Source organism: Erithacus rubecula (assembly GCF_903797595.1).
Source record: "Erithacus rubecula genome assembly, chromosome: 18".
Lineage (NCBI taxonomy): Eukaryota > Metazoa > Chordata > Aves > Passeriformes > Muscicapidae > Erithacus > Erithacus rubecula.
The window spans coordinates 9977672-10003359 of record NC_136670.1 but is presented as its reverse complement, the minus strand read 5'-3'; the positions used below and the strand labels follow the sequence as shown (position 1 = coordinate 10003359).

The 25688-nt window shown below is 52.0% G+C and overlaps 1 protein-coding gene across 1 annotated transcript; it reads right to left on the bottom strand.

Moving 5' to 3' along the window:
• RBBP8NL (RBBP8 N-terminal like) lies at positions 1-20293 on the bottom strand. Its single transcript, XM_079321690.1, has 14 exons — positions 20223-20293; positions 13231-13362; positions 11910-11952; positions 11443-11538; positions 10994-11106; positions 9953-10025; positions 8574-8740; positions 8015-8103; positions 6942-7105; positions 5118-5907; positions 4253-4361; positions 2196-2257; positions 1739-1859; positions 1-593 (listed from the first exon to the last, which is right to left on the bottom strand). Exons 2-14 carry the CDS (start codon positions 13295-13297, stop codon positions 475-477), a joined length of 2013 nt encoding a protein of 670 aa, XP_079177816.1. The 5' UTR covers positions 13298-13362; positions 20223-20293; the 3' UTR covers positions 1-474.
• Between the last annotated feature and the right edge of the window lie 5395 nt (positions 20294-25688).

Sequence of the window (25688 nt, the reverse complement as noted above, 5' to 3'; positions counted from 1 at the left end):
TGTATGAAACCAGGGTAGGGATTTAATTGAAGCAGTTTGTGCATGGCACTCTGCAGGGTTTGGTTTGGTCACCACCCCTCAGCCAGCCACCGTGGCATCCTTCATGAGGAGAGGGGTCTGGCAGTCCATTCTCCAAATGTGAAATCCCAGAGAAGAACATGGTTCTGATGCAAGGTGAGGTTACAAAGAGACATCTCCTCTTCCTAGCTCCAGTCTGAGGGTCTGCTCCGGGGTCACAGACTCTGGGGCTCCAGCAGCAGTGACCTGGCTGCTCCAGGTGTCACCTGCATGGTTCATCCTTGCCCAGCCTCTCTTGTGGCACTGAGTGAGGAGTTTCAGGGTGCTGTGCTCATAAATGAATTTCTCACTGCCTGGCCCAACGTGACAGAAGGATTCACTCCCCCAGTGTGGGTGGGATTCTGAGGTCTCTGAGCCCTCTCCTTCAGTCTGCAGTTACTCCATCCTGCCCAGCTGCTAACTCTCCTTGGAGGGATCATTGTGGGAAGCAGAGCAATTCTCCAGTTCCTTTGTGATCCCCACTGGGCATTTCTCCACTTTGATTTTCTTTTTTCCTCTTATTGACTTCTTAGATCCTGTAAACAGCCAGATGACAGCAGGAATTAACCACAGAGAAATGGATTTACATTCCTGGAGCTAGCATGGTCTCATCCCAAAATAGGGACGGTGCAGGAGGAAGCAAAGTTCAGCAAAAGAAAGATGGAGAGAAACCCCTCACAAGTGAGATGTGTTGGTATCCAGGGGAGGCTGTTGTCATCCTGAACACAAAACAACATGTGAAGCAGAAATAGGCAGAGAACTGACTACATGCAGGAGCATCCCTGAGAGGGGACCAGCAAGATGCATTCTGATGGTTTCTTCTCCATCCAATCTGGTTCATGGCCCACACCACATGCTGAGAGAGGTGCCACCCTCCATCACCACATTCCTGTCACAGCTGCACCCACCCCTCACTTGGGACATCCCCATCCAGTCCTGGAGGGTCAGATGTGTCTGTCCTGACAGGACAGCTTCCTCCCCACTGCTCCAAGTGGCTGGTTTTGTACAGCAAATCCTCCTGTCACCCAGCTGTGGTGGTGTCCCCTGAGTGAGCAGGGCCCTCTGAAGGTTGGGCTGCTAAACAAGCTCCTTTCAAACTTAAGCAACAGCCCTCTCTACATTTATGGTTGGGCCAACACTTCCCTGTTTTTAGCTCCAGTACAGAGTGGGTGAGCAGCAGGGTTTTTCTGACAGAGCAATTTTTAAGGCCTGACAGACAAACTGTTTTATCCTTGCCCTTATCAGGAGTACTTTTCTGCTTATTCACCTGTAGGAAACATGGGTACAACACATTCCTCTGTCAGCAGGGAAACCTCCACAGGCACACTGGAAGATCAACAGAACTGGCAGAAACCTTTCTCTGAATGTCAATAACTCACCCCTGGGAATTTGGCCTTCCCCAGGCACCACCTCCCTGACCAGATAAGCAAACACAAGGGACTAAGCTCTGTTAGCTTAGGTGCCTGGGGTGCTCTCCTGGTCACCCTGCCCAGGCTGTCCTGGCTAACCATTAGCAGGGGCTCCTCAGGCTGGAGACACTAGTGTTGCTGAAATATGGCTCAGAGGGGCATGGGGCAGAACCCTCCTCTCCCCTGTCCTTGGGCATTTCTCACAGGAGTCCCTCTGGAAGCAGCAGAAGCTGTAGCCCTGAGTGATGCCCCAAGGGACTTCTTTTCCCTACCTTTAATCCAGGAATCCTGGCCTCTTTTTCTCTTCCTCTGCTGCACATGAACTTTGTCTTTGGTGCAAAAGTATTTCCCATCAGCTTCAGCTTCTTGCAGGATCTCATCTTCATATTTCTCCTACCCCAAAGAGAAGAGCAGTCAGTGTACAAACTACCCTGGCTTTCCCAGAGAGCAGGTGGCATTGCCAGGGACCTTTGTGACCTTTGCTATGGAGTGATGACAAATGCTATTGTTCATAAACACTCTTGACTTATCTGGGAAGAGTGGCACTTGTACCCCTCAGCAGGAAATTGTGCAACAGGGTGAGAATGAGGTTTGGCACCTGGTGCAGGAAGAGCCATCACCTTCTGGAGGGAGCTTGGGATGGGACAACCTGTCTGATGCCTCTGGGACCCAGCAGCCTAAGCTGAAGAGATGGCTGAGGAGAACAAACAAACAAACAAACAAACAAACCTCACTGTCCGTCGTGTCTGCCTCATCGGATTCTTGCTTCCCAGACTCAGCATCATTGTCATCTAAAGAAACACAAAAGGGGGTTTTAGACTGGTGGGAAGCTTGACAGGCTCATAAACAGATGCAGAGCCACTGGCCCAGGCTCACAGAGCCACTGAGGCAGAAAGCAGCTTCAGCAATAAACTGTGTTGTGAAGCAGAGTCACTGCAAGCTGTGTGGCCTAGAATGAATGTTTAGGAGTGATTCAACAGGACTCTATTGGGAAACCAGCTCCCAGGAAAGCTGTATCCACAGGACTTTGCTACCCCAAGGTCACAAGAGCTGTCCTAACATCTGTAGCTACATACAGGTGGGAAACTGGGGGTATTTAAGTCCCAGATGGCACCTTCCTGTTTAAGCCCCAGGTGGGGAGAAGCATGTTGGGGTGAAGAGGCCAAAAGGGACAATCCCATGTTTGCTGCAGTTCAGTCAGTGGCTCTTGGCAGACAATGTGTGCTGAGGAGCAGAGGAAGGAAAGGCAGGGGAGATACTTTCCTTCCCAGCAAAAGCTGGGAAATTTCACTGTACCCAGACCCTGGGGATACACAGCCCCAGACATGCACCTGCACACACCTGACCTCTGCACACACAGAATATCCATGGGTTGGGGACCAAGCCCTGCTGGTGGTGGCATCACCCTGTGTGCACACACAATATCACACCTTGACTGGCCATGGTGAGCAGAAAGGGCTGGGCACAGGGGTGTGCCCTCTTCTGAGGGGCAGAGGCACCCCAGAAACTCAATTCTTGTTGCTCATCACATCCAGGTCTAGCCAGCATGGAGCTCAGCAGGGCATCCCCCTCTTGCTGCCCCTGCAGAAGTGGGAGAGCAGGTGATGCTGCTTCCAGGCACTCCTGGATTCCCTGTAGCCTGATCCCATCCTCACCTTATCCTTCTGCAGGTTAAGGTTCACTAGAAAGTGCAGAAGTTTTTGTTTATTGTTTCCTGGGCTTTGTATCAACCTTAAGGTGAGAACTGAAGAAAATCCTGTATTCCCACACCCAGAATGTAATCAGCTGAAATTCTTCTGCCATGATGATATCTCCTTAGCATGTAAATCACAGAAGACTCTTTTTTTTTTTTTTTTTTTTTTGCACTGTGAAAAATCCTGCTCCAGAGAGTGTTCCCAAACCACTCCGACACGCCCAGACCAACTAATCCAGGCAAGCTCAACTTTCTGGCCAAGCCAGTAAGGCTGGTGCTGAGCAGCTCCCAGCAGACGTGCTTCCCACTCTGATCCCCATGGCTGCTGCCTCCCACCAGCCTGGACAAACCTGCCACCTCTGTCTCAGGGGGGCAGGCAGGGAGAAAGCCTTGGGAGGGCTCCTATAGAGGATGGAGCAAGGAAAGGAGGGAAACCATCCTGATCTGCCTGCTGCAGGTACCAGCATCCCTGGCTCTGTGCTCACCCCTGGGTGCTGTGTCATCACAGGACACACTTTGGAGCAAGGGGACAGACAGGGATGGTTCTCCAGTGCCAATCCTGCAAATCTCTTGCATCCCATCTCTGCCGGGATGCTCTGAGCTGCTTCTTCCATGAGAGGAGTGGGAAATGCTGGAGTAGCAATTTTGTCTTGTTGCTGCTCATTGTGGAGTGGGTTTTCCCAAGTGTTTGGAGCTACATTGACTCTTTAGCTCCTGGAGAATTCCATGCCCTTTGTGTGGAGTGCAGGGTGCTCTGCTGAGTGTGCAAGGACACCCCATGGGTGGCTCCTGTCTGTGCTGGACAGACACACTGGGCTTTTCTCCAGAAGAATTTGGATTACTTTCCCCCCATATATGCTGAATTTTGGACATTTCTAGGGTAGAAAATTGAGCTCTCAAGGACAGCAATGTGGAACCTGAAGTTCCCCAAAGGCCCAGAAGAGTTGGGAGGCAGGAACATTTGTTCCCTGGAACGTGGGTTTGCAGGTGTGTGCAGAGCCCAGCAGAGAGCTCCGGGCTGGGAAATGCCTTCGCCAAAAGGCACCTTTCACTCTCGCCTTCTCAAATGTCACATTTGCCTGGGGCTTCTTACCTGCTTCTCCCTTCTGTGCACTGACATCCCGTCTGATCCCAGCCTCGGGAGGGGCCTCTGGGTCGGTGGGTGTGGAGCTGTTTGTCAGATATGCCCGTGAAAGTGTGAGCTGTGGGACACAGGGATACAACAGGGAGCATGAACGCTGCTGCCACCAGGCAGGAGAGGATTGTCCCCAGCCCTTACTCGGTGACTGTGACACCCACAGGGACAAGCATCACAGACAGGTTCCTGTGCACTGTGGTGTGTTTGCAGGGGAGCTGGGGAATGAGAGCCAGGACTGAGCAACTGTGGATGATACAACAGTCCCTGAAAAGGGCCCTTGGGATCTTATACCCTGGAGAGATGCCCCCCCTCCCCACCGAAACCCCTGTTATCATTTAGGATTTCTATTGGTCTTTAATTGTACTAGATGATTGATCTTTTCTCACCTAGAATCTTAAAGTAATTGGATAGTTCTCAACTTATAATTTTACTGGTTAGAATTTCAATCCCCCTAAAACCTACAAAGACCCCTTGCTGTGCTTGCTATGTTTTCGGATTTTGCTGGCAGAGCCCTTCAAAGAAGTAAAGCTACTTTCAGAACCTCTACGGTGATTCCCGAAGTTTCATTCCTTGCTAGCTGAGAAGCTGAACTCTGCCTCGGGGGCCCCTGGAGCTACCCAGACCCTGTTGAAGCCCGAAGCTAGAACCACCCTAGCCCAGGCAAGCAACCACGGCTCTGCCATGCGCAAGCTGGCATCACCCATCTCAAACCCATCCTCCCACACGATATTAATGCTGGGCACAAAGGTACCAGCAGCAGTGCTGGGCAGCCTGGGCTGGGGAAGGAGCTGCAGCCGATGCCGGCAAGAGCTGCACTTACCACAGCTGCATCCTCCTCCTCCTCCTCCTCCTCCTCCTCCTCCTCCTCCTCCTCCTCCTCCTCCTCCTCCTTGGCAGCACCGGGCAGTGGCCGGGAGGCCCCGGGCCAGTGGTGGGGGCAGCGCAGGTGGCCCCGCTGTGCCCTGTGTCCCCCGGGGCTGTCCCTCCGGCCGTGCCCTGCCCAGCCCGTGTCCCTGCCGCGGCCGGGCTCGGACAGGTCCAGCGGCGCATCTGCATCTTCATCCCTCGCCTCCTTCACCTTGGCCCGCAGCTCGCAGCGCTCCCGGCACAGCCACAGCTCCTTCTCCTCCTTCCCATCCGCAGCCTCCTCCAGGAACAGCCTCTCCTCCTTGCACGCCGCGATGCCCAGCCAGGGGCCCGGGGGGGACGGGGGCCGCTGGCCCGGCGGGGGCTCGCCGCGGCCGTGTGCTCGCTGGCCCGGCGGGCACTGCTGCAGGAGGTGCTGCAGCCGCTCCCGGTGCTTCAGCAGCTGCAGCTTCTCCTCCAGCTGCTGGTCCCGCACGTACACCATGGTGGCCGGCAGCTTCAGCAGCGCTGCGTGCTCCTCCCAGCCGTCCCGGGAGCGCGCCCTGCCCTCGGCAGCCCTGGCGCGGAGCAGGGCGCTGGGGAGGCTGTCCCTGTCACCCGGGGAGCAGGGACCCGCCAGCCCCAGCTGCTGCAGGGACAGGTGCTTGTGCAGGAGGCACAGCTGCTCCCTCCGGGCGCTCAGCTTGAGGTTTTCATAGGATGGAGCCACCTTGGGGGAGTCTAGTTTGCTCGCTGTTAAAAAGCTTTTAAAAGTGTGGAAAAAAAACATACGTTAGGTAGATCATGTCAGGAAAAAAAAAAATCATATTAGCATTAAAGTTTTCCCATGGTTTCGCAGCTCTGCAGGGACGTGTGTGGTGTCTCCTGTTCTTTCCATGCCCTGTTGCAGCTCTTGGCAAGTACATCGTGTTTGTTTTTGGATTCTGTGCAGGGAAGGAGGGTCCTGGTGGCCAGGGGCATCAGGCAGTCAGCAGTGGTCTCCACACAGTGGAAGCTATTCCTGTCTCCCCATCCAACAGCAATCCCCTGTCCCTAGGCCATGGCAGTTCAAGGCAGGGGATTCAGTGAGGGTGAGGATGCAGTGACCTCTCAAATCAGCACTGCTGCTGAAAAGACACTTTTTGAACAATGTTCTACAGTCACCAACATCCTAATTACCCTCGTGGGCATTCTCAGTACCTGAAGACCCCCAGGACAGAGGAACAGCCCACCCTCCCCTAATCTCATTCAATGGGAAACTTTTACAGCCATCCTAGGAAGGTTGGTACAGTGCAGGAACCTGCCCTGCAAACCCAGTTCCTGCTGGTTATTTGGCAACTTCCATGAGTGCAAGCTGCTCCCAGGAATGCTCAGCAGAGCTACTCACACTCCTGGAAACTGGCTGTCTCTGCAGGTGAACTCACTGGCCTTGCTCAGCCCTCTGTGCTCCTGAAATCAGTGGGGAGGGTAAGGCTGGGAAGTGCTGAGCCCTGCAGCAAAGCCCATCAGAATAGATAAGGAGGAGCAGGAATTGCTGCCTGCCTGGGACAGTCCTGCCTGGATGTGGGGGCACCCTGTTCACTCGATGGGTCTGTCTGGGGAGCTGGAATAACGAGAGCCTGATCTTGCTGGGCTGGATTCCAGTCATCTTTTACTGCTGTAAACAGGGAAATGCCCCCCTTCCCAAGGCTGTGGGAGAAGTTTGGAGAGGAAGGTGGACAGAGACAGTGAAAATGGCCATCCATCCATTGATGGACAGCTGCAATGGGCCATGGATCAGAGCCACACTGGTACTCACGCCTCGAGGCTGGGGCTGTGCTCACGCTCTGGAGGGAGAGGAGTCTTCCTCGCTGGTGGGGACACTGCTGCCCCTGAAGGACTCTTTTCCAGGAGGCAGGGTCTGGAGCCAGGTCTCACCAGGGCAATGGTTCCATGCAGCTGGTTGGAAATCCTCTGGGATGCCTGTGGCAGAGGACAGAAGGTCCAGGTGAGCCATTCTGCACTGGGCCCCAGGCTACAGAGAGCCCAATTGAACTGGGACACCTCATCTCACCAGTGAGAACAGCACAGACAGCTCCTGAGCGTGCTGCTTGATATGGTTCTGATCAACAGCTCTATCAAGTTTTTACTCATTTTTCCAGGAAATTTTCCCTTCATGTACTCTCTATTTTCTGTCTGCACTGATTTGTAACACAGGAAGTTTTGCATCTCTCTTAAGTCATGATTCAGTGGCTTAACCAAGATAAGACCCTGCAAATTCTTTGTCCCATAGTCAGTCCTTTTAACTCATGCAAGACTTTATTCATGCAAGCTCCTGGCACACACTGGTTTGGTGGGTGTATTTCTGGGCCAGGACATCGTTCTCTGCATCAGCTGTCATGAAAGGCTCACACATGTTCTGACTTGACTTTCCCCTGCCCACCTGGAGATGTCTCCAACCATTCCTATTAATTATCCCCACAGCCTGTCTGCAGCCTTACCAAAACCCCTTTTCACCTGCTCTTTCAAGTTTTTTGTGGAGGTCGAGTAAGCAAAACCTGTGCCAAAACAGAAGAGTCTGTGTGGGTGTGTTCGTGGGCTTGAGTTCCCATGACCAGGAACAAGGTCCGGGTCCTGCAGCCCCATCTCCCCATGCCCAGTGTCACCACATCACTCAGCAGCCCTTGGAGACACCCTCTCTGTGTTTGTCCTTGCAACCACTGCCTGCCAGGCCCTCTGAAAATGACAAACTACCCAAGGCTGGCTAATTGTTCCACCCCCCAGCTGCCTCCTACTCTTTCCCTGTCCCAGTCTGCTTGTCTTGACCCAGTTCAGATGACCATAGCAGTGGGGAGAAGGCCTGAGGACATCAGGCTACCTCTGGCAACTCACAATTTCTGCAAGGCTGACTTCTTGGAGAACAGTGCCTGGAGAAGTCCTGCAGCTTGGAGAGTTTCTCTGGAGCTTCTCTGGAGGCTTTTCTGCAAAAAAAGAAAAAACAGCTGCCATAATGGTTCCCCAGAGCTACTGCAACCCTGGCCTGGAGTGGGCTGCAGCTGAGCAGCCTCCCAGGGATGCCACTGGCTGGTACAAATCACCTCTCAGTGAGGATTTTGAGTCAAAATTACCTTCTGGCTCAAGCCAGCACCTGACTGAATGTGCCCTTTGTTGCATGTGTGGGTGGCAGGAAGGGAATGCCATGGTCTCTGCATGAATTGGCTTTCAGTGAGGGCACCCAAGCACTCTTTTGCTGTAGTGTAGAGCAGGCTGTTTATCCCTTGACCTGCATTCCCCCCATATCAGCTTTTCTGCCCATGGCAATGCCCATCTGAGCTGCCAACAGCTTGGTCTTTGCTCTCCAGACCCTTTTCCAGAGCAGTTTTGCACCATGGCTCAGTTATTCTTCACATCCCCAGTTCCCTCAAGGGTGGCAGGAGCCAGCAGCACCCACCCTCACTGAGATCAAGGTCTGGCACATCCTGGTGGGTTTCTTCTGCCTCCCTGTGCTCTGCTTTCTCTGTGCTGACACTCCTGCTCACTGGGGACAGTAAAGTCAAAGGGGAGCTTGGTGTGGAGCAACTTTCTCTGGAGGAGACTCCTGGGGTCTTTGTCCTGTCCCTGTTGGAAGGAGAGAACATGAATGAATGAGAAGGGGCAGGAGAAAGAAGGTTTTGGAGCCACTATACTGAGAGCTTTGAGCCTGATACACAAACATACATATTTCTGTGCGTGTGCATGTGGATATACTGGATCCTCCTTCCACTGCAGCTTATCAGGAGCCCAGCTGCAGTCTGGGCATGGACAGAGCCAGCATGACAGCCCAAGCTGTGATTGCCCCACTTGGTTGTGGGTAACGTTGCAGGAAGCCACATGTTGGGTGAGCCAGGACCCAGCTGTGGCTGTTGCAAAAGCTCTGTGGGAACCTGTCCCTGGCTGGGCTTCCAGCCTGGTGGAGGGGTGGGTTCAGCACAGGGATGTGGTGTCTGCCCCCTGTCACCAAATCAAGATGGAGAGGCTGATGCTTGTGGTGACATGAGGGAGTGCCTGAGCCTTGGAGACACAAACAGAGTCTGGATGGATTCTGGTGCTGGGACATGGATGTCTGGCTGGAAATCTTCCTATCCAGCATCTCAGGGGAGAGCAGAGCAGAGCAGAGCAGAATCACTCAGTGCTCAGCAAGCCCAGCCCAGCCTACAGTCCTGGAGCTACTCAGCTCTTGGGAAGCACTGAGGAATAAAAGCCAGAGTTTCTCTTTAAGTGGATGGTGCTCCTGTGCTCCAAAGAAAACACATTTCTAAACTAATCCCTCAGTGCTAATTCCTCTGGACTTTAAACCCCTGAGGAATGAGCTGATTTGTATATATTGGCCAGCCTGGCAGGTTGCTTGGCTTCCAGCACAGTGCTCTGCTGGGCTGTGAACCTGTTGGTGCAGCTCACTTCTCCCTCTTTAACCCCATCACAGCCCCTTGTGTGTCATTCTGCTTTCCCCAAAACCACCTGCTTCCTGCAGACCCTCTCTGCATGCAGGAGAGGAGCTGGTACTATGGAAAACCACGGGATGCCAGGCTGAGGTCTTTGCAAACTGCCCAGGGCTTTGTTTCCAGCAGGTTAAATATCTTTGTTGCCTAAAAATGAATCATTGGATGCTGGTGAACAGGGGAGTGAGCAAAGGTCAACAAAGATTTTGAGACCATTAGGGATTTTTCCATGTCTTACATATACAGGAACCCACGAGGATTAGATGCTAAAATACCCCTGAGGATGTCAGAGTCTGGACATGTCCCTGCCCAGCTCTGGGGATGTAAAGAATGAAACCAGGAAAGTGCTTACTCCAGGCTCTGGAGCCTCTTCAGTTCTTCCTTGAGAGTTTTATTCTCCTCCCTCAGGCGATTGGTCTCGTTTGCTGCAGGGACAGAGGTGGGGTGTGAGTTCAGGGGCTGCCAGGATGCTGCTCACAGCTCCCTGGGGTGCCCAGGGAGGACAGGGAATGACACCGGGTTTTGGAGGGATTTCCTTCCTTCTTTGTGAACATGCTGGGGCTAAGGGATGACAGGGAGCAACTTTCTCAGGTTTGCTTGCAGGTCACCCAGCTCAGGGGAAGAGCACAACCCAGAGAGGCAGCGATGGGTTGGGCACAGTGAACATCCTGCACCAGGGCAGGATGATGCTGGGTGCTGGGTTAGGGGCAGGGCTGGGGGTCTCAGGGGGGACAGACAGAGGCCAGAGGGAGGTGTGAGCACCCAGCACTGGGTGCTGCAGGGAGGAGGCTGCAGAGAGCACGGGTGGGCTCCCAGGCATGGTGCCTTGCCTTGCTCCTGCTCAAAAGCAGCACTCAGGGAGCAGGGGCACAGCAGGGGAGATAAACCAAGGGCTCTTGGCACCTCTCCATCCCTCCTAAATGCCTTATCTCCTTTACCCCATGACCCTCCCTGGGCTGGTCAGATCCCCAGGGAAAAACACCCTGAGCCTCAGTGGTGCTGGGAGCTCTGCCAAAGCTCAGGGGAAGATCCATCATACGTGTTGCTTGATTTCATTTACCCGTGCTGAGCTGCTGCTGTGACTTTCCTGTCTTTGCCAGAGTGTTGCTTCTGCTGTGCCAAATGCATCCTTTTCCCAGGCAGCTGACACAGCCTGGAATCTCTCATTTTTTCTGGAGGTGTGGAGGGCTGCAACCCCCATCTCTGATGATTTGTGTGAAGGGGAGACATGAACTGCCATCCACAATCCTGCTCCCTCCCTTCTCCCCATCCCCAAACCCTTCCCAGATTCCTGCTCACCACAAGGGCTCACGTACAAATATCTGGGAGAGGGATTAACTGAGTAAAGACTCAGCCTGCCAAAGCCAAGCTCACAGTGGGTGTCAGTACGTACAGAGGATGAAGATGTGCTGCAGGCTCTGGAAATGAGAGGTCTCATACTCATTCTGCTTCTTTTTGGCCAGCTCCTGGGTGACCATGCATCTGTCACACAGACCAGCTCTCAGCCTGGAGGAAGGAAACCCCACAGCTTGTAACTGCATGGTTTCCATAGAACAAATAAGTTCCTGCCCATGGGGAAGTGTGAACACCCCGACCATCCCCTAGAATCACCCCCAGCCCAGCACTGGCTCCTGCACCCCTCCAAGTCCAGCCCCATGACCACCAGCCTAGGAAAGCTCCCATACACATTCCCAAACTCCTCCAGCTCTCCCAGCAGCTGAGATAGGAAAAATAGAGGTTCATGTGCTACATCCCACTCCTAGGAAGACAAATCCCAAACTCTCCCCCTAGGACCGTGCAGTCACTGCCACTCAGCTCATCCTACTTGAAAACAAATCCTACCTGTTTTCTAACACCTTTACATTTTCTTTAAGGACCTTCTGTTGTTCCCTTAATTGGTGGTTTTTAGCAAACAGCTCTTCAATTCTCTGAGCATCGCTAGTTGAAGAAACAGAACAAAGAAAAGAGGATTATTAGATTTCTCCCCAAAACCCATGCCTTCATGCACAGTGATCTTTTTCGTGTGTGACAGGAGGGGAAACAAATGTATTGGAGCCTGTGACACCTTCCTTGGAGTTAGCTTAATTCCTCCCTCTTATTGTTTTCCAAGGGAGCAAGCACAAGGTGGCACAAGCATCACCTGTCAGGAAGGCAAACTGGAGTTGGGCTGAGATCACCCCAAGCTCTGGCTGGAGCCAAAAGGCTTGAATTTGGCAGCGCCAGGATGGCAAAAGGTGCTCTTTAATGCAGCAGTTTTGGAGAAGTCTGAAATTCCAGGTGTGACTCCCCCTGAGCCCAGCATCTCTCACCGGCACTTCTCTGTCGTCAGCTCCGTCACCTTGCTGTGCAGCCCTGGAAAAATGAACAGACACTGAGAGGTGGGGGGTTATTGCCAATCCCCCAGCACTCAGAAGCAAACAGCACTGATGGAATTCCAGGAAGGTGCGTGGCTTTGCAGGAATCTCATCCATTCACAAGCCTTATCTCTGATAAGGAATAACACATTGCATGTGTTAAACACAATCTCAGTTTAATGGAACTGGGAAAGTTGTACAAAATGTGAGCTCGTTTTGTATCCCCACTGTTTAATAGTCTGCATTTCCTTCACAGACCCAAAAAGTCTGGTTTAGTTTTGTTTCTACTTATTTCTCACTACAGCCTGCATTTCCCAGGTGGGCAGTATTTTATAGCTTTCAGGGTTGGAAAGCATCTTGGAGAATATTTACAGCTGAACGGCTTTCCTTGATGGATCTGCAGACATTGTATCCTGTCAAATCCATTTTATGCAAAGTAGATGTAAACATGTGGTTTAAATTGCTCAACAGTTTCCTCTAACTCTCACACAGCCTGCAATTACACAAGAGAAGAATGAATTCATAAGCCAGAATCATCCAAAAGTGCTAAAGTTTTGTTCATAATATTGATACTGGGAATTATTCTAATAGGAAAACAATTGGACTTGGCACTTGGCTGCTTAACCTAACGGGTTTTATTTTAATAATATATGGCCTAAGAAATAATTTATTCCCTAGAGGAATAAGCTATCCAACCTGACTCAAACGTTTTCTTTAACAGAGCTTCATCTCCTGCTGCTTCTGTCCTATAGATTATTGCATCTTTCTGCTTCCCCTTTGATCCCTCAGTATCCAAACACACTCCAATCCTCACTGCTTGGAGCAGATGCCCAGCAGGTGTGTGTGCCCTGCAAACCTCCCAGTTCACCTTTATCCCAGACCAGGACAGCAAGGGCAGGAAAGGAGCCAAATCCCCTGTGGTTAATGCTGGGAGCAAGTGGGATTCCTGCAGGGACTGAGCACTCCCTGGCTTGCTTTCCAGCAGCATGGAGTGCAGGAATGTCCTCTCTCTCCTGCTCCTCACCATTCAAAAATCACTTTTTTCTTTAGAGGTACAAGTATGCCACCAGTGGGAGTTCTCTCCTAAGGGACAGGCTGTGACCCCGTGTCCCAATCCAACCCTGTGGCTGCTGCTTGCTCTGCACTAATCCCCAAATCTCCCTAATCCTCACCTGCTCCTCCTCCCTTCAGGTTATTTGACACCACATGGATCAAGGTGGTATTACAAAGAAATGGATCTTGGTCAGTTTTTCATAAGAAAATTTTGTCTCCCTACCTTGGACCTCTTTCTCATGGATTTCCTTAAGCTTGTTCAGGAACTCTGCAAAACTCTCCGTGGTCATGTTCAGGGCTGAGCCACACACTAGTGCAAGGATGTCCTTTTGCTTCAAATTATTCAGGTTTCAGCCTAAAATAGAAAGAAAAAGCCCAACAAAAGTGATGTGTGTGGTGCATGTGGTATTCTGGAAAGGACAAAGCCCAAAGCTAGGAAGGGAAATCATTTGCTAAACCATGGGATGCATTTTTGTCCACCCTGCCTCAGTGCTGAGCATAGCAAAGAGCATGTCTTAGATACCAGGAGAAGCCCAGCTGGAAAATCAGGCTTTTCCTCTACTTGTTGAGCTGTCTAAATTGCATTTCTCTGGGATAAGGTGGGGCAGGTCATCTTCTTGATGGGGAATGGACTGCAGAACTTGTGTTGGGACCACATGGAGACTGATGATAGTGAAATTCACAGCAGTTTTGGAGACTGGACTCATCTCCTGCTGGGATGCTCCCCTGTACCCCTCCTCCCTCTGGCACCATGCACAGCTTTCACAGAGGGAGCACACAGCACCTGGCCACCCCACTCTCATTGCCCAGGCTTCCTGCACAGCCTCTTTGAACCCTTGGAAACACCCAACAGAGCTTTTCCACCCAATTCTACAGAGAAACCAGCAGAGGTGGTGCCCAGAGCCAAGAGCTGCAGGGAGCTGGCATGGGCACAGCACCCATGGGATCCTCTGGCACCACCAAAACCACACTGGGAAAGAGGAACTTCTACATGACAGTGTTCAGCATCTCCACGTGGGAACCTTTCCCCCCAAAATCATTTGGGTTAGTGAATCATGGCAAGTAATTCCAATCCCAACAAAGCACATCCTTCAACCACAAAGGACACTCAGCCTTCAACCACCAAGAGATGACCAGGGAGCAAAGCTCCCTGTGCTGCTGGCAGTGAGAGTGGCTGGGAGCTGGGCTCTGTAGCCCCATGGGGAAGGTTTGTGCTGGGCTCCAGAGCTCTCCCAGCCCAGCTCACACCCCTGCCTTTATCTGCAGGAGGAGCAGGGGTGTGCCAGACCGCCTGCATATGCAAGATGTGGGCATGCAGAGCTGGAAGAAGAAAGTTTCCCCTAAAGCATCTGATTTTCAAAAGAAATGAGGCACGCGCCAGCAAGCACGAGAGCGAGCTCGGCACGCTCGGCCCCGCAGCACCAACCATCCTGGAGCCACCCTGCTGGCTGGGGAGCAAATCTGATCCCTGCAAACAGAGCAGGGATCTTACTCTCTGGGGAAACAATTAATATTCTTAATTGCTCTCTCTTCCTTAGGTATAACCCACCAGGGCTGGGTTTCCAGGGCTGGATGATCTAAGCCAGCAAATAAAAGCATGGTGTGGCTCATCCAGCTCGAGATCTGCTGCTGTGAAATGGGGCTGGGAGCTGATCTCAGCCCCAAGAGCCACAGCTGAACAGCCAGCCAGGGGAAATAACCTGCAGCTCTACTGCAAAGCAGAAATAACCCCTGCTGATGTTAATGGGATGCGCTTCCCAGGATCACTGAGTCCTAAATTAGGCTCTGCCCTGGGCAAAGCAGCTCCCCAGGGCTGAAGGGAGGTTGTGAGATCAACCACTGTTATCACAGGACTGACACCCCAAGTGCCAGCTGGGAAGGCTCTGAGGCACTCAGGCACTAATTCCCATTGCATTCTCCAGTGCTGGAATCTGGGAAGGGATCACAGCTGGGAGCAGAGGAGTTGGTGGCTGCATGTGCTGCTGCTGGACCAGGTCCTGCCCATCTTGTACTAAAGGGCACAGCCCTTTCCCCAAGGCTGGTGTCTCTGAGGGCTGAACCCAGCATTTCCAGACCCTGGGATTCAGCTCAGCCGCCCTGGGAAGGTGACACCCTGGCTGGGACTGGTGCCAGCCCGCTGCTCAGGGAGGCAGGGCTGGGCTGGCATGTGGTGGGAGGTGTGGGGGCAGCCCAGGTGCTCGGTGCTGGATGCAGATCCCTGCAGCTGTGACTCAGTGCTGCAGGCAGAGCCCGGCAGATCAGGATTTGGGGCTGGGGTGTGGGCAGCACCATCGCCTTCCATGCATAGCTGAGCATGTGGTACCACCAGGGCCGGGGGTTACTCCTGATTTTCTTTTCCTCAGGTGAGTGGGGACCTATGCCCTGCTGCAGATCCAATAAACAGGGACAATCTGCCAGTTTTGGTGCTTTTTGAGATGCCAGGACCCATCTCTGCCAGAAGATGGAACAGCCACTCTGTGGCAAACCTGGCGAGGACCTCAGGTCTCATCTGTGCACACACATGGGAACAGAGATCCTTCATGAGCATCTCTCCCCAAATGTCTTTTCCCAGGATTCAGCCTCTTGCTGCAGCAGAACAGCCCCACTGACAGCCCAGGCTCCCTGAGGGGCTCAGCTTTGCTCCCCCTCCCCCAGTGTGGATGGGTGAAGGTGTGAAGCTGCAGCTCCCTGCTCCTCTACCCTGCTCCAGAGGATTTATTGAGGGAGATTTATTGCTGAAGCTCAGACCACAGAGTTCCTCAGTGTGGAGCTCTCTCCCTGAGACAGGGATTTCATTTCCAGCCCTCTGCAGAGCTGTCACTGTGATATAGAGCTGGTGGTGCAGGATGCTGCCCCGTGATGGGGCTGGAGCAGCCCTTTGGCATCCCAGCAGGGCTGGGTGTATTTCCAAGTGATGGGTGCCCTCTGCAAACACAGTCCCAGTGCTGGGGACCAAAGGCAAACTCCTCATCCAGCCCCTAAATCTGGAGGGTTTGGAAAGCCAAGACCTGGGGTGAGATGTTGTTGACATCTATGGCTTTGCTCACCTGCTGTCAGCATCCCTCGATGCTCAGCCCAGGGTGAGATGAGGGCTCCAGTGTGGGGCACAGGGTCCCTCTGCTCTCATGCACGGGGCTGGGGCAGCCCCCAGCATCTCCTGGGTACCAATGGCATCACTCCTTGGGTGGGATGCTCTGTTGTGGCTGGGAAAAGCAGAAGGGAGGTTATTTTCTGTCCCAGCTGAGGCTTGGACTTGGACAGCTGGCTCTAACAGCACAGCCAGCCCCCATTCCTTTTCTCCCAGGGAGTTCCTGACTTCTCAATACCATCCTCAGCACTGCCTGTCACACTCACAGTGAGCAAATCCCCAGCCTGAGCCCTGTCTTCTTTCAGCAGGATAAAGCAGCTCATTAGCAAAACAAGCTTAAGTCATTAAAAGAAAAAAAAAAAGGCAGAAAAGAAAAAGGCAGGACTGTGACATTCTGATACTGTGAGATCAGTGAAGCTTAATGGATTTACCACCAGGTATTTCCCCATCAGCAGTGCTGGAGTTGCTCAGCTCCAGGCTGGATTGATGTCACACACCTTTTTCTGGGCAGTTGCTGGGCAGAGCTGCTTTGACCAGCCAAACTTTCTTTCCTTTGCTACCATGCTATGTTCCTGGTCTAATTTTAGAATTATAAAACAAGTTTGTACTCAGAAAAATTGCCTGATCACTCATGGAAAATCTGCATCGCCAGGAGTATTTCACAGGCCACTGTGGAGCTAATGCTCTTTGCTGATGTACTTCACTTGGCAGTTTGAAGAGGGCTTTTTTGGTACATTGAGGGATTCTTTATTTTTTTTTTTTTTTTAAGGGTATTTATTTTCATGACTTAACATGGCACAGACTACCCTAGAATGGAGCCCAGTGCCTGCTCTCCACCATGCTGGGTTTGCTGTGGGTGCTGCACGTGGGCTGCCAGATTGCAGAATTACCTCCCAACAAGTGAGACAGGAGGAGCAGCCTTGCCTCTTGCCTTTCCAGGGAGGAGGATTTGGTGCTTTCCTCTACCTCACTCAACCTGAAAATCCTCCCTGGAGCAGAGCAGCTGCCCCATGCAGCTCCACCAGCCCAGGGGCTGGTTAGCAGCAAGCCCCAGGGTTGCCTCTGCTGGCTGCTGCGTGGGGGTCCCACTGGGGTGATGTGGAGCTGTGACCTGCCCCAATGGCCCTTTGGCTTTGTGGGGACTGGTGCTGCTCACAGCCCCCTGAACCAGTTCAACAGGATCAGCAGCACCAGGGAGATGCTGCCCCTGCTCGTGTGTGCACAGACGTGTCCCACTGCAGGGAGAGCTGAGCTGCAGCAAACCCTCCAAGATGCAGCTCCAGCCTCAAGTCTCAACCTGCACACTGATTTACTTCTACCCCATAAAGTCTCTATTGCCATAATACAGCACAGCCCTGGTGATCACAAACTCAGCAGCTCAATTTCTCCCCCACCACCCTGACCCTGTGCAGGCAGCTTCTGCTTTTCCAACTGCTGTGGCAATCACCAATCCTCCAGTTTGAGTTTTCATCCATGACATTATTTCTGTTTAAGAGCCCTTATTCCCCTCAAGACTCCTTGTTATTCCTTGCAATGGGGACATCCCTCCTCCCAACAGAGTCTTGGCTGCCCTGGGCTTGCAGGATCACTAAAACCAGAGCTGTTGGTCCAATACCTGAATATACCCAGGAATCTGACTGGCTGTTACATAGCAGGGTGAGCAATCTGGGGGTTTCTCTTTCCACTGGTCCCATCTGAGAAGGAGCTTTTGTACTCCCACTCCCCATCTCCTGCTACTTTGCTGAGGTTTAACAGTGAATATTTGTTCTGCTCCCCACTTGAGGACAAATGACATTTGGAGCCACCAGCTGTGCCATGATGCTCCCCAGAGTGTGGTGGGCTTTGGGCAGATTTGTGGGCAGGCCTGTCTGCCCACAGGAGGATTCAGCAGATGATTGTAATGTAAAAGATGAAAAGTATCCACTTATCTTCCTATGCATCTTGGGGTAACCACAGGTTCTATAAACATTACTCAATTAACACCTCAAAATGCTCTGGGAAGTGGCTAATGAGGCATTATCGCGTTTTTGGGTGATTTAATTGAGAAGTGGTGAGGCTCAGGAATAGCTCAAGGTCCTGTTGAGGTTGGAGGCACGTGGTCACTGCCCATCCAAAACACTTCCACTGCCACCCTCAGCTCCAGAGCCCCTGGCTGGGCAAAGGGGCAGGAAAATAACCTGGGGATAGATGGTGGTGATCACCCTACCCTGTGCTTGTGATCCCCACTGCTCATGGTGCCTGCAGAGCATCTTGGGCTCACTGTCTTCTCCTCCATGGCAGGAGACCTCCCCAGCAGCACAGCTCAGAGCCCACACTGCTCCTGACATCAGGAATTCATCATTCCTGGTCCCAAAGAGCACAAAAATTCCTCTCAACCGCACTTCCATAAACTGGCACCTCTGCTCCTGCTGTGTGAGGGGTGCATGGACATCCTGAGTCAAGATAATGGCCATGTAAATGGAAAAAACAGATCTCTCTCCCCTGGGTAGAGAGATATTCCTGGATATCCCCAGATGATGAAGTCTTGGAGAGGATCAACTTTTCTCTTGACCACGATTTAAAGAAAGGAGAAATGTGCCAGGATGACCTAGCCCTGCAAAACCCTGAGGGTGTTTAGCCCTACTGCAGCACCAAGGATGAGTCTTACCAGCTCAGCCCCACGTTGTACTGTCCAGCAGCTGGGACACACAGAGCTGGGAATTTTTATAGACTGAGGCATCTCTGCATGTCCCAAATGCGTGGTGACACACTGGTGTTGGGGACACATTGCTACCCAGGCTAGGTTTGGATCAATGCATCAGTGTCCTGCATCCTCCCAGGGAGGATCTGTGGTCACCTCCTCTGTGAATGCTCTCAGGACATTCCCCACGTGGCACTATCCCAACAGAAGGGACAAGGAGCAGACAGTGGGGACAGTCCAGCCCACAGCAGCAAACCCCTGTGCAGGGAGCAGTGTGTGTGGGCACAGCCTCTCTCCAGCAGCAATCTCACCATCTCTTCCTTCCTCCTGGATCTAAAATAGGGAAGGAGGATGCCAGCCCTGGGTACCATTACACTCCGTGCCTGGGGCTGCTGGAAGCCCAGCGAGATTCAACCTTTCTGAATATTTATGCTGCCTGAAGGAACATATCTGGACAGCCCAGGAGGGCACTGTCAGGATGACCCACAAGGGACACAACAGGGACACAAGGGACACACTGGCCACCTTGCCCTGCTAGCCTGTGCCACCACAACTCAGCTCCAAGCTGCCACTGAAGGAAAAAGCAGCAAATTTGTCCTCAGTTTTGGCAACAGGGATGAGTTCAAGGTGTGAAATAGGGTGGGAAGGGAGACCCATAATTCCATTTAAAGTTATTTACTGCCCAGCATGTGTATGGCTTGGGGCAGGTCAGGGTGCCTGAGATGCTGCATGGAAGGTGGATCAGGTGTGCAAGGGGGTGATGCCCCCCAGAGCCCAGCACTAACACCCAGGTGCTGCCTGCCCAAGATGGGCACATCCTGGATCCCACACAGTCCATCCCACATGGCCAAAGCTCTGCTCCCCTGTGGCTGTCACACTGCTGGATGTTTGCTCAGAGAAGTTTTCTGTTCCTGCCTCCGGATGCAAACACGACTGGGCTCCCCAGTACACACATAAACCTGACACCCAGAAATTGCTCTGACCCTCCCCAGCCATTTCACTCCATCTGAGTGGAGCTGGATGCCATTTCTCAGCATTTCAGATCCCAGGGATATCCCATTACCTTTCAGGCTCAGGTGGAAAACTCCAGAGGAAAAGTTTTTGTTAAGAGCAGAGCCCGGGTGGGCTCAGGTCCGCTCCCCACCGACGCCTCAGAGCTGCCACTACCACAAACCATCAGCTCCCCAGCTGCTACACAACCCCAAATTTCCTCCTCAAATTCTGAGAGAGGACAGAAAAGCAAGCAAACCCGTGGCACACCAACCTCTGCCCATCAGATGGGAGCTGGACCAGGCTCCGTCTGCCAGCACCGAGTGACAGCTCTCCCCGCACTCTGCTGAGCGAATTTTGGGCAGCTCTCCACGCGAGGCTCACGCCAGCTCCCAGCTACACAACACTGCCCAGGGTGCCGGGGACAGATGAGAATCAGGGCAAGCACAATACTCACGTTGGAGGACGGTGCCTGTGTCTCCTCCTGGGCTCCTGGAGCTCAGTTTGGGTGGCGATCAGGAGACGGTCATCTGCAGTCAGGAGTGAGCAGTGTGGGTGAACTTGCACAGACAATAAGCCGTAATTTTTCCCGGCAGCCTGACTGGTTCTACTGGTTTGCGTTTCTTTGCCCCAGCAGCAGAAAGGAGGCTCAGCTTAGCTAGAGCTGCCCAACAGGTTCTGCTGTAACACAAAAAGTGGCAAGACCAGTATGGTGTGAACCCAGATAGAGATTTGATTGTTTTCCCATAATTACAGCTCAACCTGCGCTGTTGGTTGAAGTCAATCACGTTAGCAAACAGACCCTTTTAAATAATTCATCCGGGATTGAGATGGGAAGCTTTATTGTTTTATACAACTTGGCAATTTTTGAGAAGAGAAAAAAAGGGAAAAGAAATGTGACAGCAGCAGTAGCAGCAGCAATCTACTAAACTAGAGTTGCACACAACAACCCCCAGCTCAAACACTCGGCAGAGGAAAAAGGATGTGCCCAAATTGACACAAAATTGACGATGAAAGCTCATGATCATCCTGGATTTTCTTCTGGGGACAATTCCTAGTGGCTGGGGATGCTTTAGGGACCAGTGAGGAAAGGCTGGGTGACTCGGAGGCTGATCCTGGCCAGCAGCCCTACCTTAACCCGCGTTTCCTCCCAGCTCCAGCTGCTGACACAAGCAGCTTTCACCCTAAACCGTGGGCTGGTGGAGCCCAAGGCAAAATGGACACTTCCGGAGCCTTTGAAGTGCAGCTACTTCAGCATCCCCTGGGGAAAATGCTGGCACGGATTCCCCTGCCCAGGCTGGGCAGGGACAGCCTTCCCCCGCAGTGCTGCAGACAGCAGCAGCTCCAGGAGAAAGCAGGAGATGCTCTTGCTCCCCATCGGCCTGACACTGGTAAAAAGCAATAGGAAGTTGTTGCCTGAGTATCTGGGAGCCAGGCAGCCCATCCTGCTCTGCCAAAAGCTGTCCTGCTGCGCTGGCACTGCCACCTGCGAGCGCGGCTCTGCTCGGGAGGGACGCGTCCCTCTTGCTTCATAGGACACGTAACCTGAGCAGGGAGGTTTCCCTGTGACATTTCCAGGATCAGCGGATAGGGAGAGCTCTGTGGAAGGGGATTTGGAGCACTGAGGCTGAGCTGCTCCTGCTCTGAGTCATCCCATGCTGCGCATCCCAGGTCGGTGCCTTGCCAGCAGCTCAAACCCTCAGCTGCTGTACAGTCCCTCCATCCAGCAGTGATGCCACCGCCCTGCTTCACACCCCAGCTGCTGAGCTGGCTCCTCAACCATCCCTGAGCATCCTTGGCAGTGTTTCCCCGTGGCAATCTCATCTCTCAAACGGTGGCTGCGAGCTCCACGGACAGGTCGGGCAGGTGGGAGCAGCTGGGGCTCCCAGGAATGTGGCTGCACAGCCATGCTATGGAAATGCTGGCAGGTAAACAAGCAGCTGCTGGGCGAGCCGTGGTCCTGGGCAGACCTGTAGGGACGGTTTGGTGATTGCTCTACGTGCATGAAATTCCTGACTCCTTCCTCTGCGAGAGGGACGCAGCACAAGATAAAGGGGGTGCTTTCCATCCAGGCCTTCTTATGAGCCACCTGAAATGGGCAGAGGGAAGCTCTTGGCCTTAATATTCCCTCCTTCCTTTAGAGCCCTTTGTATTGTCAGATATGACAATTAGAGATCAACTGCTTGATATGGCCTGGAACCTCAGGCTGATGCTTGCGGTGGAGGAATTAATGGCAACCACAGGGGAGAGAGATCCTTGCTCAGACCAGCCTGGTGACATCATGGGAGGGGCAGTGGGGTAACTGGGAGATGTGGGGCTTGGGGAGATCACCTGCAGCAGCCAGACCTCTGAGCAGTGACACTGGGACCTGGGGCACCCAGCCATGGGGGCACTCACACCATCCCACACCTGCCTCCAACAGTTCAGTGGCAGCTCTGTCTGGAGCATCAAGGAAAGAAACACCAAAAGAAGTGGTGTTTTAATAGGAGCAGCTGCTGGTGGGTCTGAGGAGGCTTGAGGCCAAGCAGCTGTCTGGAAGTGTTGTGCTGTTGCACAAAAAAGCAGAATGGGCATTTCAGGGAATCATCTCCACATAACCTCCTCTTCTCCTGCAGGTGTCTATTGATGATCACACAGATTGCTCACAGAAACCAAGGGTTGTCTGCTTCCTGGTTGAAGAGCCAAAAAACCTGGGCAGGAATGGACTTCTTCACATCTAGAGACTTGAAAAAAAAAAAATTCAAGCCCCTTTTCTAGAAGGAAAACAACAAAATAAAATAAAAGAAAAAATAAAATAAACACAAATCTAGTGATGCAATGTGAAGGTATTTGATCAACTGGAAAGCCAGAGAAATGACAGAGCACCTTTACTGAGCAAGACAAGAAGGAACTTCCATAGGTTCCAACCTCCTTTCTGGATATGTAATGGAGAAACTGTTCTGATGGTGAGAGAACTCATCCCCAGAGCTGAGTCATACTGATTCTCACCCAAAAGCAAAGGATAAAAGCAAGTTAGGCTTTCAAGAAAAGCTGGTCAACAAAATTGACATCTGTTATGGGTACAGCTTATCCTTCACAGGGCCAATAGAATGGGAAAAAAACCTGTTTCAGGAAGGAAAACAGATGATTTGTTCCCGTTGAAGGAGACACCACAGGGCACTAAGGACACCCAGGGGAGATGTTCCCTATGGGCTGGGCTACAGGACCTGAGCACAGAGCAGAGCTGGAGATCCAATCCAAGTGCCCAAGTCACCAGGTGATTTCATGGTGATGTGGCCAGAGCTGGAGACCAGCATCCTGCAGCATCCCTGGGACAGCAGCTGACAGCCTCATGCTGGGCACTCCTGGGCCATGGGTGTGGATGGAGCCCCCAGGTGAGGATGTTGCTAAAACCCTTTAGGATGCTGACAAAACCATCCCCACATTATTAACAATAACTCATAGGCACCACGGATCAAGCAAACAGCTTTTCTGGACAACGTGTGCCAGCAGCTGAAGGATTTCCTCCTGATATTTAATTTAACCCCATTCTCTACCAGATTGAAGCCATTCCCCCTGGTCCTGTCTCTCTTCATATGTCAGCCTGAGGGCACTTCACAGCCTGATCCTTTTGGGCTTTTCATCAAATCCCATAGAAGCAAACCCAAAAGAGCTCCTGCAGCAAGAACAAGCACATGGGAACAGCATTGCTGGGCAGCTGCTGCTCCCCAGCAGACACAGAAACAAAGGCAAAAATATACAGGGGAGGCAGATCAATATAAAGGGGAGGTGGATCAATATACAGGGGAGGTAGATCAGTATAAAGAGGAGGCAGGGAGAGCAGGAAATACCCCCTCATGAGCTGCCCCATCCCCAGGAGCACGGGGCGGGCTCTGCAGGACACGCACGGAATGCAGCACACATAGCAGGCAGCTTCCACCAGAGGCTGCTCGATGGCTTCGAAACGCCTCGAGTGGCTGCGGCTGCCTGCACGGGACAGCCCGGGACAGCTCCCACATCACCCTGGGCACAGCTGGGTGCTGCACCCCAGGGATGCAGCATCATCACTGCAGGACCAGGGCAGGGAGGCTGCTGCCTGCTTTTCTCACCTTGAAAAGGTGGAAAGCTCTGTAAAAGCGAGACAAGGAGAGGCTTAGTCAAACCAGTAGTTTTCTGGCATTATAAGCATTTAAATTACACTAAATAACAAAGGCAGCCTTTATGGGCTGTGGTTGTGCCACTTCTCCCAGGATTTGCATGGGGTGGCACTGGGTGACACAGGGTGCAGGTGAATGAGAGATGCTTTAACCCTGGAGGTCACCCACAGATCTCAGAAACACGCACAGAAAAAGCTGCCTTGAACTTCCATTACTAAAAGATACAAAACCAGATCAGCTGGTAAAAGGGCAGCCAGGTGTGAGGGTTTTCTCTCTGCTGGAAGGAGAAGCAGATGAGTCCTTTCCACTAGGGCTCAGTTTTCCTTCACCTTTCCAACCTTCACCATCTGGGCTGCAAACGCCCTGGGTGTGCAGCTCTTGCCTTCCAAGGTGCTGGGAACGTGCAGGGGAGTACAAAGACATCATCAAACTGGGTGGCAGCTGTTCTCAATGAAGTGCAAAGGGATGGTGGGAGGGCAGCTGTCAATGCCAGGCTTTGGCATAACTTGTCTAGTCAGGAAACACATTGTAAGTTTTTGTGATCCCACCTAAATTCACCTGTTCCTGTTGCTCGCATTTTGCCAATAAACAAAAGTTTAAACATTTTATGCCCTGAAATAAAGTTGTTTCTGTGTGTGGATGGTGTGGCTTGCAGAGCTCAGGGTGTCTGGCTCCCTGCTGAGGATGCTGAGGGCTGGGTGGGCTGTGCCAAAAGTTGAAACAAACACTTTTAAACTTTACAAAAATGTTATTTTTTTGACTCATCTGTCTTCATGCCAGGTCTCAGATAGAAGCAGCTCAGCACAGGCTGGGGACACACAAACCAGTTGAACTGTTGGGGTTGTTCTCTTCACCTCTGCCTTCCCCTCCTTCTGCAAGGAGGAGATTAATGCAATTAGGATTTTGTAACCATTTCCTCTCTAACATGAAAACATATAGGGGGAGTTCACAGTTGGCTCCCCTTGCCCAGGGATGGAGGACAGCCAGGCAGCTCCTCTCCCAACTTGCATTCCCATCCAGGTTGGATCAGAATGCCAATCTTGCCCAAAATTATTCTTTTTTTCTATGGGTAGAGAGGAGCCAGGTCTTTTTTTCAGCTGGCTCCCACTTGAGTAAGCCAAGGAGGACCCTGCTGTCCTCTGACATGTCCTGGCTCTCTTTTAAGTGGTCATGACCCATAGTTTGAGAAACTCTGCACTTAATAGTCCTTCCTGTCTCTTACTCCTCCATCTCTGCTCTGTCTCCTGCAATATCCATTTACCCTTGCCCCTCCCTCCTCTCCTGGCCAAAAAGAAGTAAAAAATTAAGTGTGAATTTCAGAGCAAAAGATGCTTTTGTGGTTTTTTTATAGAGACACTGGGAAGTGAAGGCAAAACCCTTCCCATAAATTATAGCCCCATGAAAATGGCTCAAATTGCATGGAGTTTGCAAATTACAGAAGATGCAAATGTCAATTGAAGAAACTCTGGCAGTAAATATTTTTCTCAACTGCTTCATTATCAAAGCTTTTCGCTGGAAAGCCTCCTGCTCTCAAGAGCTGGGGAAAGATGGCAACTCTTAGGCTTTAAATGGTTTACCCACAACACACAACTATGCCATTTATCCCTCTGTAATTAATTAATCAATAATATATCAGTATCAAAGACAAGAAAACTTATTTTGAACTTCATTTCTGGCACAGATCCTTGGAAAGAAAGATGCTCCATAGCTCTCCTTGGCTCTCCCTGATGTGTTATCTCCAGTGTGGCAGCACCTGAATACCCAACATAGGAACCCTGAATGTGCCA